Source organism: Dendroctonus ponderosae, unplaced genomic scaffold (assembly GCF_020466585.1).
Source record: "Dendroctonus ponderosae isolate FM_Combo_2020 unplaced genomic scaffold, Dpon_F_20191213v2 Dpon_F_20191213_7, whole genome shotgun sequence".
Lineage (NCBI taxonomy): Eukaryota > Metazoa > Arthropoda > Insecta > Coleoptera > Curculionidae > Dendroctonus > Dendroctonus ponderosae.
Window position 1 is genome coordinate 4,856,612 of NW_026018916.1, and position 11,871 is coordinate 4,868,482.

An 11,871-nucleotide genomic window follows, 5' to 3' on the forward strand; every position below is an offset into this window, starting at 1 on the left:
AAAAAGTATTATGTACTAAGAAATATTATTATTAATTTATTTGTTTCATGCTAATTAAATATTAAAAACAAATATACGCCAGTATCTACTTATAGGTACTTTTGTTAAACTTATAAATACTTTTTGTTCGAGTCTAGAGATCATACTTATTGTCAGGTGGTTCTTCTAGTTCAATATAATTTTCAATGAAAACCCGTTTAGTGGTTTAATCGTAGTATTATTATTGTTGCCCAGTCAAACGTCTTCTTCCTGTTCCCTTATGAGTTGTTATATAACTGATATTAAATTTGTAATGTTTCAATTCTCCTTCCCCCAAAACATCTTTTTCAGATATATAATCTTGTTGGTGGCTTTCGATGGAACATCTTAAGTGCAGTATTTTATTGTCGATTTATTTCAATATCTTCAAATATTGCAAGAACCCACGTTAGCTTCACGAGCTTTAGGCGATAAAACAATATGTTTTAGTGAAAAGTTTTAACACTTTTTTCGATATCGTTAATCACTCAATTAGCGTTTGAGGTTGTATTAACTATCGAGACGGTTGCTTAATTGGAGAAATTTGATTTGTTGAGAATCCAACTCCAATTGGAGAAATTTGAAAGAATTCCCTTTCTAATAATCCATTTATTTGACCATTTTAATAAAAATTTTCAAAATTTGGGATAATTTCTCAAGTTTCTGAAAACACATCGCAAATAGGTATTTTTTGCTTGAAATATTTTTTGTTATTCAAAATCGCTTAATGAGCACATGGTGCATGCAAAATTCGTGAAGATCTTATCAACTTTCTGATACTGTTGCTTAATTAGAAACCAGACTTGAGAAATTTTTAAGAATTCCCCGAGGCACATTTTAAAAGAGCATTTTTAGTGCAAAAATATCTATTGATGCTCTAATTATCAGTAAAAACACGTGAGCTGTATGAGATGCGCTTTACGCCATAAATAATTTGGTGAGTAGCATTTTAATAGAAATTTTCAAATTTTGGAATTTTCGCAAGTTTCTGAAAGCACGATGCAAATAATTATTTTTCGCTTAAAAATTTTTCTAAATATTCCTGTTCGCTTGGTCAGCACCAATATGAGAGCTGCGTTTAAGGACTCATCTGCTATCTGAGACGGGTGCTTAATTTGAATCCAATTGGAGAAATTTTAAATAATTCCTAAGGGTTAATTTAAAAGAACATTTTTAGTACAAAAATGTCTATTAACTTTCTAATAATCAGTAAAAACCTTAGTTAATCTATGGTAAAAACACGTGAGCTGTATGAGATGCGCTTTACGCCGTTAATAATTTGCTAAGTAGCATTTTGATAGAAATTTTCAAATTTTGGGATAATTTCTCAAGTTTCTGAACGCACATCGCAAATAGATAGTTTTTGCTTGAAACATTTGTTATTCATAACAGCTTAATCAGAAATATAATCTTTGCGAGATTTGCTTAATGTCTCATCAAGTTTCTGAGACAGTTGCTTAATTAGAAAACAGATTTGATACATTTCTAAGAGTTCCCCGAGGTATATTTTAAAAGAACATTTATAGTGCAAGAATGTCTATTCATTTTGTAATTATCAGTAAACACACGTGAGCTGTATGAGATGCGCTTTACGCCATTAATAATTTTCTCTAAGTCTTAGTACCATTTTTAATACAAGCTTTTAAATCTTTGAGGACATTTTACAAGTTTCTGAAAGTCCATTGCAAATAATTATTTTTTGTTTAAAACCGTTTTTAAATATTCCTATTCGCACGAATATTAGATGCGGTTTTTATCATTCATTTAGTTTCTATCTGAGAGGATTGCTTAATTAAAAACAAATTAGAAAAATTTGAAAGAATTCCTCAGGGCATATTTAAAAGAGCATTTTTAGTACAAAAACGTCTATTAATTTTGTAATTACCAAAAATAACACGTGGGCTGTATGAGATGCGTTTTACGCCATTAATAATTTGTTAAAGAGCATTCTAATGGATATTTTCAAATTTTAAGATAATTTCTCAAGGTTCTGAAGGCACATCGCAAATAAATATTTTTGCATGAAGTTTTTTTTCGTTATTCATAATCGCTTAACCGATGATCGATTAATGGTGCATGCGAGATTCGCATAATGTCTCATCAAGTTTCTGAGACTGTTGCTTAATTAGAAACCAGATTTGATAAATTTTTAGGAATTCCCCGAGGTACATTTTTAAAGAGCATTTTAAGTGGAAAAATGTCTATTAATTTTGTAATTATCAGTAAACACATGTGAGTTTTATGAGATGCGTTTTACGCCACTAATAATTTTCTAAGTAGCATATATTTTATTAGAAATTTTCAATTTTGGGGATAATTTCTCAAGTTTCTGAAATATATTTATATTATGAAAATATTTTTCGTTATTCACAACCGCTTAATTAGAGCCACGCATGCGAGTAAAAATTAAGTTATATATCTAAAAACAAATGCTTTAGAAAAGGCCAAATTAGCATATTTTTTTTCAAATGTTCCGTAGAAGTGATTTAGTGGCATTGAAATCTATCTACGAATCTAAAACCTTTTTGTGCTTAAATTGCAAATAACTCGAAAACGGCTGTTCTGAGCGACAATAACGAAGTGTTTTTCACTTGGAATATTTTAGTGAAGCAATCGAGTTCTTCCGCTTTGGGCAAGTGGGAAATTCTTGAATGTCTTGGTACAAAACGCGTAAAACTTTTTATTTGGTAGCTGGAATCAGCCGATTTTTTTGGGTCAATGCACTAGTCTTGTAGCAATCGAAGTTTTTGCGCAAAAAAATAATCTCTGTTTCCTTGTTAATTAAAAATTTCGGGCATTAACACTGTAGTAAGTAATAGTGTTCTATAATAAATTAATTGTTAAGCGTTTTATAATTTTTAAATGACCGCCGTGGTCAAAGTCTTGCGGTCATCAGAAATGTTTCGAAAAGAATAAGCGAGTTTAGCAAGATATGGCCCTGACAGCGACAAATCCACAGCAATTTTAATTAAAATCCATCTGAGCGCTTTCCTGATATTACGAAAAAAATTATTTTTGGTTTATTAATGTAAAAAGTTAAGTCAGCAGAAATATTTTTTGCGCAAAAACTATGAATGTTACAAGATTTTGCAAAAATAGCAAACATATTAAAAAAGGTTTAGTGTATCAACTCAAAAGATTACAGTTGATTTCAGCTACCAAATAAAAAGTTCTGGTAGTTTTTCTACAAGACACTCAAGAATTCTTTACTTGCCCAAAGCTGATGAACTCGGTTGCTTCATCAAAATATGAGCCTTGCATAAGAACGAATTCACATCGGACTTCCCTCGATGGAAATCCCTCGAATCATTCTCCCAATATTTCAAAAAATATATTTATATATTTGAGAACTTCGACCATCAATAGAAGAGGAACCAGACATTTTTTTTAGTACAAGTCTGGTCAAATCATCTTCTTTTGATCCTTAGAATGCCGCAGTATTCTTTTGATCATGTGCTTACGGGACACCCTGTACATGGAAAGAACTTTGCGTGCGTACCCGGTATATTAGATTTGGTGTTCAACTGGTTTCAATGTTTGAATCTCCCGGGTTTCCTTGTCGCTCAAATGAATGTCAAAAACATGTCAAAACGGAGAGCGCGCGCATTGCGGAGATCGAAACCTTCGAGAAGGTGGGAAATGGGAACTTCATGTTGATGTTTTGCTTCTCACATCATGAAATCATGAATCACCCCTTCAGAAAATGAGTTGTTTTTCGTGGATTTCCAACATGAAAACATTGAAAATCATCAATTTACGATGATATGAATGCCCTGAAACTATCAAGTAAAACAAATGATTTCCAAACATTCATGTCAGGGAAGGAATTCAAGACGAACATCTTGGAACAGCAGTCACAAAAAATTGTGGAGGAAATTGTGGAATTCTGATCGGAAAATCCGGTACGGCAAGTGATTTTAGGGCTCTAAACATGTGGTAAATAGTTGAATGTAAAGAGGCCATTTTCACCCAACGAAATCGGCCATTATTATCAAATCTGAGTTCATCCGAAGTAAAATGCACTCAATTGCTTAGTTTCGAGGCTGTTTTAGTAGGAATTTGTAGTCAAAACCGCGTTTTAGCAGTACTTTCGACATTTTCAGTGGTCTTTTGGCGGAATTTCGAGTTTCCCTTGTCATCTAGGCGGAGCTGACGCACGAAGCCGCCATCACGGCAACCGACCGAAAAGCGTGTAAAGCGAGTTCGTGCGAAGTGGAGTGTGTGTTGTGGCTCCTTATTTTCATTAATTCTCATGTGTATCAATTGACTAAATACTCAGGTATTGGTTTTTCGCATAGTTTAGAGTCTGGCCTCACTGAAACGTTTGTTCTTTGTAGACGAGGTGAAAAGTTAAGTGTAAAAAAAGTGAAATTAGTTGCGAGCTTCTCGACGATGGCTAACGTAAGTGCCCGCCATGTTGAAAATTTGCCTCAGAAATGATTTTCTCTTTTCTTTGGGCGCCGTTCCGCGTAAAATAGCTTTTTTATGCCGCATTTACGTGCCTATTTATCCGGTAAGTAAAAGGTTAATCGTTCTTTCCCGCGTTCCAACGTCAAAACCAATAGAAACGTTCATGTAGATGCGACTGTTGTTCTAGTGCAAATCGCCGATAACCGTCTCCACCTTCCAATAAAACACTGCTGCCAAGGTCTCTTCTTGCCCAGAAATCGACGTGTTTTGTGCTCAATCGTTTCGTTTGCCCTCAAAAAGCCCCACATATCGTCTGTCCAGGAACGTAAACAATCCCACTTTTCAGTTCGCTTTTGTCGTACGTGACGCCAGTTCCAGGAGAATTTTCGCCAGTTTTCAACGATTCTATGAAGGTTAGATTACAGGACGTGAAATTGTGATGCAAATCCATTGTTTGTCTAAAAGGGGGGTGTGGCGCCAAACCAAACAACATTTTTCCACAACTGCTCCAATTAGCGCTCCTCTACCGAATTATTTGGGCTTTGGCTAGTCATTGTCCTTTTAGCCCTAACAGGCCCAGGGCTCCACTTATTTCCACATCAATAAGTCAACAAATGTTCTTCAGTCCAGTTTCTTTACTTAACATCCTAAATATATGCTAATTGGTTATTAATGCCCATCTCAGCTTCTCTCTAAGCTTTCTTTAATTGACTCTCAATTAGCTAGATGGTAATGGCAATGGGATAGATCTAAAAGATGGTAACTATGCCAGAAAATATATAATATGGTAAATACCACTAATTCACCTAATCTAACATTCAGGGGTCATTAGAAAATTTAGTTTGCTTGCAAGGGGGTGAAGTAGATGTGGATTGAATAACATGCTCAAACTCTCTGAAAATAAAAAATGCACTTTTGGCATTCATCGTTAGGGTCGTTTGGTTAATTCGTACCTATCTCGTTTCTGAAACTTTATAATCTTCGTATTTTCATCCCGTTTACTCGAAGGAAAACCGTATACAATAAGCCGACCACGATAGAATGTGAAACGCTTTTTTAGAAACACTCGTACCAAAAGCACATTGTTTTTACCTATGAACTAGGATGAACTTAACGCAAATTATACCTCGTTTTATTCAATAAATGTATTTCAACAAATGACTACTTACCTGCGTTGTTTATTGTAAACATGATAACCTTTTCCTTTTTAATATCTAATAGTTGCGCAATTTTAAAATATTTAACCGTAATACACATCGAAATTAAGTAAACAGCAGCGTAATTAACATAACGGTGGTGAGAATCGTCTCACTATGCGCTCAACTCACAGTACGCATTTTAACTGTAGCGTGTGTGGACCGTGGACTGAGCTCATACTCAATCTGAAATTCTAGTCTTTATCCCGCGAAACTTTGATTCAGGTCTCAACTTCTCCCCTTACCAGACCCAGTCCAATAATAGAAATGATCTATTCTATTATCTGAAAGAATCTCTCAGAATGGTTTACACATTCATAACTCAAACTGCCGTAGTTTCAATGGTACTTGCACATAAACATGTCGAATTAGTCTGGATTGTCCTAATAAAAAGCCTTATTTTAATACGAAATTGTTCTAGTAGTATTCGGAAAATAGTGCACTAGAGCTTTAAATCTCTTCAATTGCAAACTTTGAAAGCCGGCTGTTTTTGCGAAAGCTCGTCGGTGTCCTTAAAATAAAAGCAGCTTCCAGATATTTTTCTATGTAAATTTCGGCTGAATTGATGTTCATATTTTTTGGCCAAATTGAGTAGTTTTATCAAATATTCGAGCCAATTTACATAAATCCATTTGGTTCGCATAAAAATCGATCGCAGATAGTGGACTAGGTACCTATCGATATATTTTTCCATTTGCTTCAACAAACGTATCATTTGCACCTTTCTACTATCTATTTGCACCACCTAGTTCAATGTAAACTCGCTCAAATCAATTGTCCTCAACTTCAAGGCATAATTTATATGCACGATTACTGGGCAACAATCAAACTTCAATTGGATTTTATGCTACTAAGCTTGACTCATAAGTAATGTGCTTTTTGCATGTACAACATAGATACCGTTGGTTTTATTGATAATCTTATTGATTGCGATCTTATCGACACTTGCAGTTTTATTTGATTCGCTAGTGGCACAATCTAACAAATATATCGACGAACTATCGCTATCAACGAATGCATAATAATAGTGGTCTTGACATTGATTCGTTTAATTTCACCTATAAGTGTTACTTTTCTTTTTAGAAACAACATGCAATGAATCTTGCTTAATGCAGAATTGTCCTCAACATGGAATATCCTCTGTGCTCCCTAACTGCTTGGACCATGTCTTGATAGGCCCAAGTGGTGTTACTTTGTTTATCTAGTAAGAACATTATAGCACAATAAAGTTGATTCAATACACACACGTTTTGCACTGTTTGTATAAACCACTCACCCCATACCGCTTTCATTGTTTAAAAGCTGAGTTATTCGAATATTAATATATGGATTTTTTTTCAGATTCAGGAATTATAAAAGTTGCTAACCGGGGGCAATGCAACAAGTTGATGCTACTGCCTCTAACAATACAGGAAAAATGAATGAACAGGCATCAGCAGGAAATGGGTCTGCAGCAGCACCTCCTCAATCTGCCGCTACTCCGGCACGAGACAACCGCGAACCTCCGCCAAGAAATGAACCTGCCGTTGAACCTGTTAATGGTGTGGTGCAACCTTCAGTCATGCCACCACCAGAAAGGTAATTACCTTCTTTATCATGCCTTGTGGCTATAAATGAGTTGTCATCCAAACTCTTTTTCAAAAGTTTTTGACCAGACAACTCAATTATCAGCTGCAATTTGGCAAATTAACACAATCGATGGAATAAGTTGTTTTGATCTTTCGATCTTCACTTTTTATTACAATTAGAATTTAGGTTCATTTGCAATGTTATGTGATCTCTTAAATTAGTTCTATCTAATTCTGATAGATACACATTTGCATTTAGTATAAAATTTCCAAACAGTTGGCTGTCGCAATGGACTTTGACACTGTTCTTTGGTTTAAATATAAATTTATTGTTGGTCTGTTGTTACAGGCCTGGAAGGGTTACCAACCAGTTGCAGTTTTTACAAAGAACGGTCCTGAAGGCAGTTTGGAAGCACCATTTTTCATGGCCATTTCAGCAGCCCGTTGACGCTAAGAAACTCAATCTGCCGGTAATTTTTTTTTATTAAAGTGACAATCCTTTGAAATATGTATATTTGGTTGCAAAAATTATTGATATTTATTAAATAATAATATTATTTGCTTCGTTTGCTATGTACGTTATAATAACTTTTATAAAATTTGTCTTTTCTGGCTATATAGAATGTTACAAAATAATCAAAAAATTTCTTTAGGATTATCACAAAATCATCAAGCAACCCATGGATCTCGGTACTATAAAGAAGCGCCTGGAAAACAACTATTACTGGTCAGGAAAGGAGTGCATTCAGGATTTTAATACAATGTTTACGAATTGTTATGTCTACAATAAGCCCGGCGAAGATGTTGTCGTAATGGCTCAGACATTGGAGAAGGTACTTCAACACTTTAACGTAACCATCTAGCAGTCCTTAATAAATGCCTTCATTTCAGGTCTTCCTAACGAAAGTCGCGGATATGCCTAAAGAGGAAATCGTGGTCGAGACGCAAGGAAAAGGAGGAAAAGGAAAGAAAGGTCGTGGAACTAGCGGCTCTTTACTTGCAACTCCATCAAGAGGTAGGCCTCCTGCTACTGTATCATCGACAGTCGCAAATCCTGTAGCCACAACAACGGGTAAGTCAGTAAAATAATTTTGAGGAATTGATCAGCAAACGGCAGTGTTTGACAAAAGCGACCACACTATGTTTGGAAAGAAAACTCCTCTGTAAAATTATATTAGTTACGGTAACACAAGTTTGCGTTAGATTTCGTGAATTAAAAATTTCAAACCTTGGCTTATAGCAAAGAAGACAATTTAAGATACGATTTCCCATGTCAAATTTAATCGGGAGGATTTTCTCAGCAACTGCTGTTTGCAGCTCATCTCTTTTAATTGAAGCTTATTTGAAGATGAAGATATCTCATTTAAAGTTTAGTTGTTTATGGCGTAAATTCAATATGGCAATAGTCACATCTGCCTAGCTGAAAATAGCTGCGATTTTATTTATACTTTAAGACTGTTGGATATCGTACATTGTAACAAGTAAGTTATGAATACAATTGGACTGAAAAAGTAAAGTCACATCTGCCAATTCAGTGGTACCTACAGACCCTTGGAAAATTTAAATCTATTTTGGGGTCCCTGATAGACGTCGGATGGCCCGCGCAAGGTTTAATATAAAATAGAATATAACTTTTTTGGAAGTAGACAAATTCAGAGCACAAATGCAGATGAATGCATTTATACTAATTCAGGAGCAACTTATTGAATTATCCACAAATGAGCAAGTGAAACCAATGTTTATGATACGACAATTTCTGGTTACAAAAACATATTCCAATTTTATATCCAGCATTATGCGTTATTGTATTGCCTTGCCTTGATTACATTTCCGTCTTCGTATTTGGTAGAACGTGAATTCAAGGCCGCTATGAACGAAAAAGAAACCGTCTAGAAATTAGTACTCGTGGGATATGCGATTGCTACTCACGAAAATTGATCCGGACATAATACACATAACATCCCATCAGGTTCATCCAAGTCATTAATTTTATAATTTATTATGACCATTTATCCATTAAGCCTTCAAAGTTAAATTTTCAGTTTTAGATCCAATATCTATCTGAGTTTTGTCAAGACGGATATTTATTGAGTGCATAAGTACAGTAGTTGCTATTATCTGATTAGTAATATACTGTATTTATCAGGGTCTGGCTGTTTACCTTTGGGCAACGCAGCTCCAACAACGGTGCCTTGCAGTACGGCCACTCCGACGATAGTGGCCCCAAACAACTCCCAAGTAACTCCCATTATTCACAATGCAGCCGCTGCGTATGGGGCTCAAGCATTAGATCAACCTATGCCTGCATTAGGTGTTGTCCCACCAATACAGCCGGCCAAAAGTAAAAAAGGCGTGAAAAGAAAGGTATGTTTCATGTACTAGTTTGGAATTTATTATGCGCCTACCGCTCAACCTCTCAAAACAACAAAATCTACTTTATGTTTGTCGCCTGTAGGAGCTTAACACTTTGTGCGCCGGTGCCATTTAAAGGTACCGTCTTTTTCGACCGGCTTTTTTCATTTTCATGGCATAACATTCAACTGAACACACGCTACACAAATGCTATCTTCTGTCCTAAATACGTTAAAATGCATAGAAATTGTATACAGAGAATGTGAGAGTGTATCATTTAGAGTGGTATTGTTCAAAACAAGTGCCTCTATGGAGCGAAACACTTCTCTGCTTTATGATTTGTATGCATTGAAGGGCTTTTGGGCCCATCTTAAGTTCGGGAATTGTTGGAGAAATGTGAATGTTTTGGCTGAATGTGAATATAATGACTGAGATGGGCTCACCCAGTTTCTGGCTACTTCATGCAGGACGGTTTTACAGTATTCCTCAGACAAATCGATTAGACTTACGAAATCAATGTGTAAAGCGTCGAGTACGATCAAGGAAATAGTTCCTAATTAATACACAGTGTGAAGAAGCCCGAAGATTGATGATAAACACCTAGTAACAAAACGCACCACAAAGTGTTACGTATGTTTTGTTTAGGCGGACACAACAACGCCCGCTACTGCGTACGATTACTTGCCGTCTGGCGATGGATCCAATTCCTCGTCGTCGGCTAGTAAGATTTCCAAGAGGCGTGAATCTGGTCGTCAAATCAAAAAGCCAGTACGCACTCAGGTATGTAAAGACCTGAATACAGGGTGATTCAGAATTGGCGTCATTCCTCGGGGGGTGTTTTGGGAGTACAAGAAAAAAAGTAAAAAAATTAATTGTTATTAATAACTGAGATGTTTGCAAAAATGAACAGAAGGATGGCAACAATGTTTTTTAAGGTACTCTGCCTCATTAACATTACATACCTGTTACTTCTTAATTATTTCGAACTGTAGTAACCATTGGAAAACACAAACACAACAAAGGGAAAAATGGGAATTAAATATTTCTAGCTTAGGATAACCTTGTCAGTGCGGGCAACATTTTTTGTTTAGAAGTGGTGTACCTGAATCCGCCATAGATGCAAAGAATATTCGCGAGTTCAACTATCGATGGGGGCCCTGCGAAACCTCAAATTACTCGTTGTCGGGTAACAGTTGAGACTTGTCAGACTTGCTTATTTATTGGAGTTGATGACATTTATAACATCACACAATACTTACACACTTTTCGATCTCTTTCTATTTCGTTAAAAGTTTGCAAAATTTGATTAGAACCAAGCGAATTCGCGAGTTCAAAAGTCCAGACGCCCTCCTGGTGGCTAAAATTATAACAAGTTAAGTAGAAATTTGGCACTTGCTTTGTTCTAATCAACTTTTGCAAGCTTTTAAAGAAATAGAAACAGATTGAAAAGTGTGTTTGTATTGCTTTATGTTATAAATGTCATCAACTCCGATCAATCAAAAAGTCTGACACGTGTCAACTGTCATTCGAGAACGAGTAATTTGACGTTTCGCGCAGCGCCTCCATCGGTCAACTCGCTAATAGGGGAGATGTTCTGTGCATAGATGTCATGATGTCAACACTACAAACAACATCAATAAATAAAATTCAATTAAGTTGTTAAGGGCCAACTGCATCGCTTCGGCTTAGGAGTTAAGTGGAACTTAGTAATTTAAGTTGACTGCACCGCATTTTAAGCGTCACGTAAACCAGTCTAAGTGGCACTTAGCCTAAGCTGTACTCGCGGTTCGGCTTAGCCATAAGTGGGACCTATACGCTATAGGATTTATTTATTTTTTTAAATTCGGCTTCTTTAAGAGCAATGTCTAATTGTAAGCATTTTACTTTTAGAGAATGCTCTGCTTCTTCTCGCTCTCTTTTACGGTCTGCCGCTTTCATTTCTCACGTCCTTAATAATTTCATTACAAGGGTCCTGGGAAGGTGTAAATGCTGCACCACCGCCGGTCTGTATTATCGATTTTTTTTCTTGGGACACAACCATTCGGTCTTCTTTTTTTTTAAATTTTGTAGCTCTTCCGCAAAGATTCTTTACTGCGGAAGGCTTTACTTGGTGACGAGGCGTTGAAATCGGCAGCGATCTTACTCCAGGCACTGTCTTTTCCTCTCCACGTGCACGAGTCAGTTTTCTTGTTTTCGATTATCCCTTTATAGTCTCGGCATATTTCTAATAACCGATATTTCTCCTGATTGGCATAATTGGGAGTGCGCATTATTTTTGGTGATTTAGTATTTTCCGATTTCATTGGGTATTCCATTTAATTTAATTT

General features: G+C 36.0%; 1 protein-coding gene and 1 long non-coding RNA gene across 19 annotated transcripts in view; one reads left to right on the plus strand and one right to left on the minus strand.

Moving 5' to 3' along the window:
• Window positions 1-3,665: 3,665 nt before the first annotated feature.
• Window positions 3,666-11,871, plus strand: part of LOC109539684 (bromodomain-containing protein 3) — a 23,060-nt gene continuing 14,854 nt past the window's right edge. For 4 of the 18 annotated variants that reach the window (XM_019907594.2, XM_019907595.2, XM_019907598.2 and 1 more), the window contains exons 1-9: window positions 3,667-3,920; window positions 4,122-4,531; window positions 6,708-6,828; window positions 6,966-7,202; window positions 7,542-7,662; window positions 7,846-8,025; window positions 8,084-8,264; window positions 9,339-9,556; window positions 10,190-10,324. In XM_019907594.2, the coding sequence (XP_019763153.2) occupies window positions 7,000-7,202; window positions 7,542-7,662; window positions 7,846-8,025; window positions 8,084-8,264; window positions 9,339-9,556; window positions 10,190-10,324 (1,038 nt within the window). In that variant the 5' untranslated portion in view covers window positions 3,667-3,920; window positions 4,122-4,531; window positions 6,708-6,828; window positions 6,966-6,999. Of the gene's footprint in view, window positions 3,921-4,121; window positions 4,532-4,615; window positions 4,842-6,707; window positions 6,829-6,965; window positions 7,203-7,541; window positions 7,663-7,845; window positions 8,026-8,083; window positions 8,265-9,338; window positions 9,557-10,189; window positions 10,325-11,871 lie in introns of all 18 variants that reach the window. The other 14 variants (XM_019907596.2, XM_019907597.2, XM_019907585.2 and 11 more) reach the window with 13 other exon arrangements.
• On the minus strand, window positions 5,193-5,565 carry LOC125505168. The gene is made up of 2 exons (XR_007281969.1): window positions 5,382-5,565; window positions 5,193-5,322 (listed from the first exon to the last, which is right to left on the minus strand). It is a non-coding gene; the product is annotated as an uncharacterized LOC125505168 (long non-coding RNA).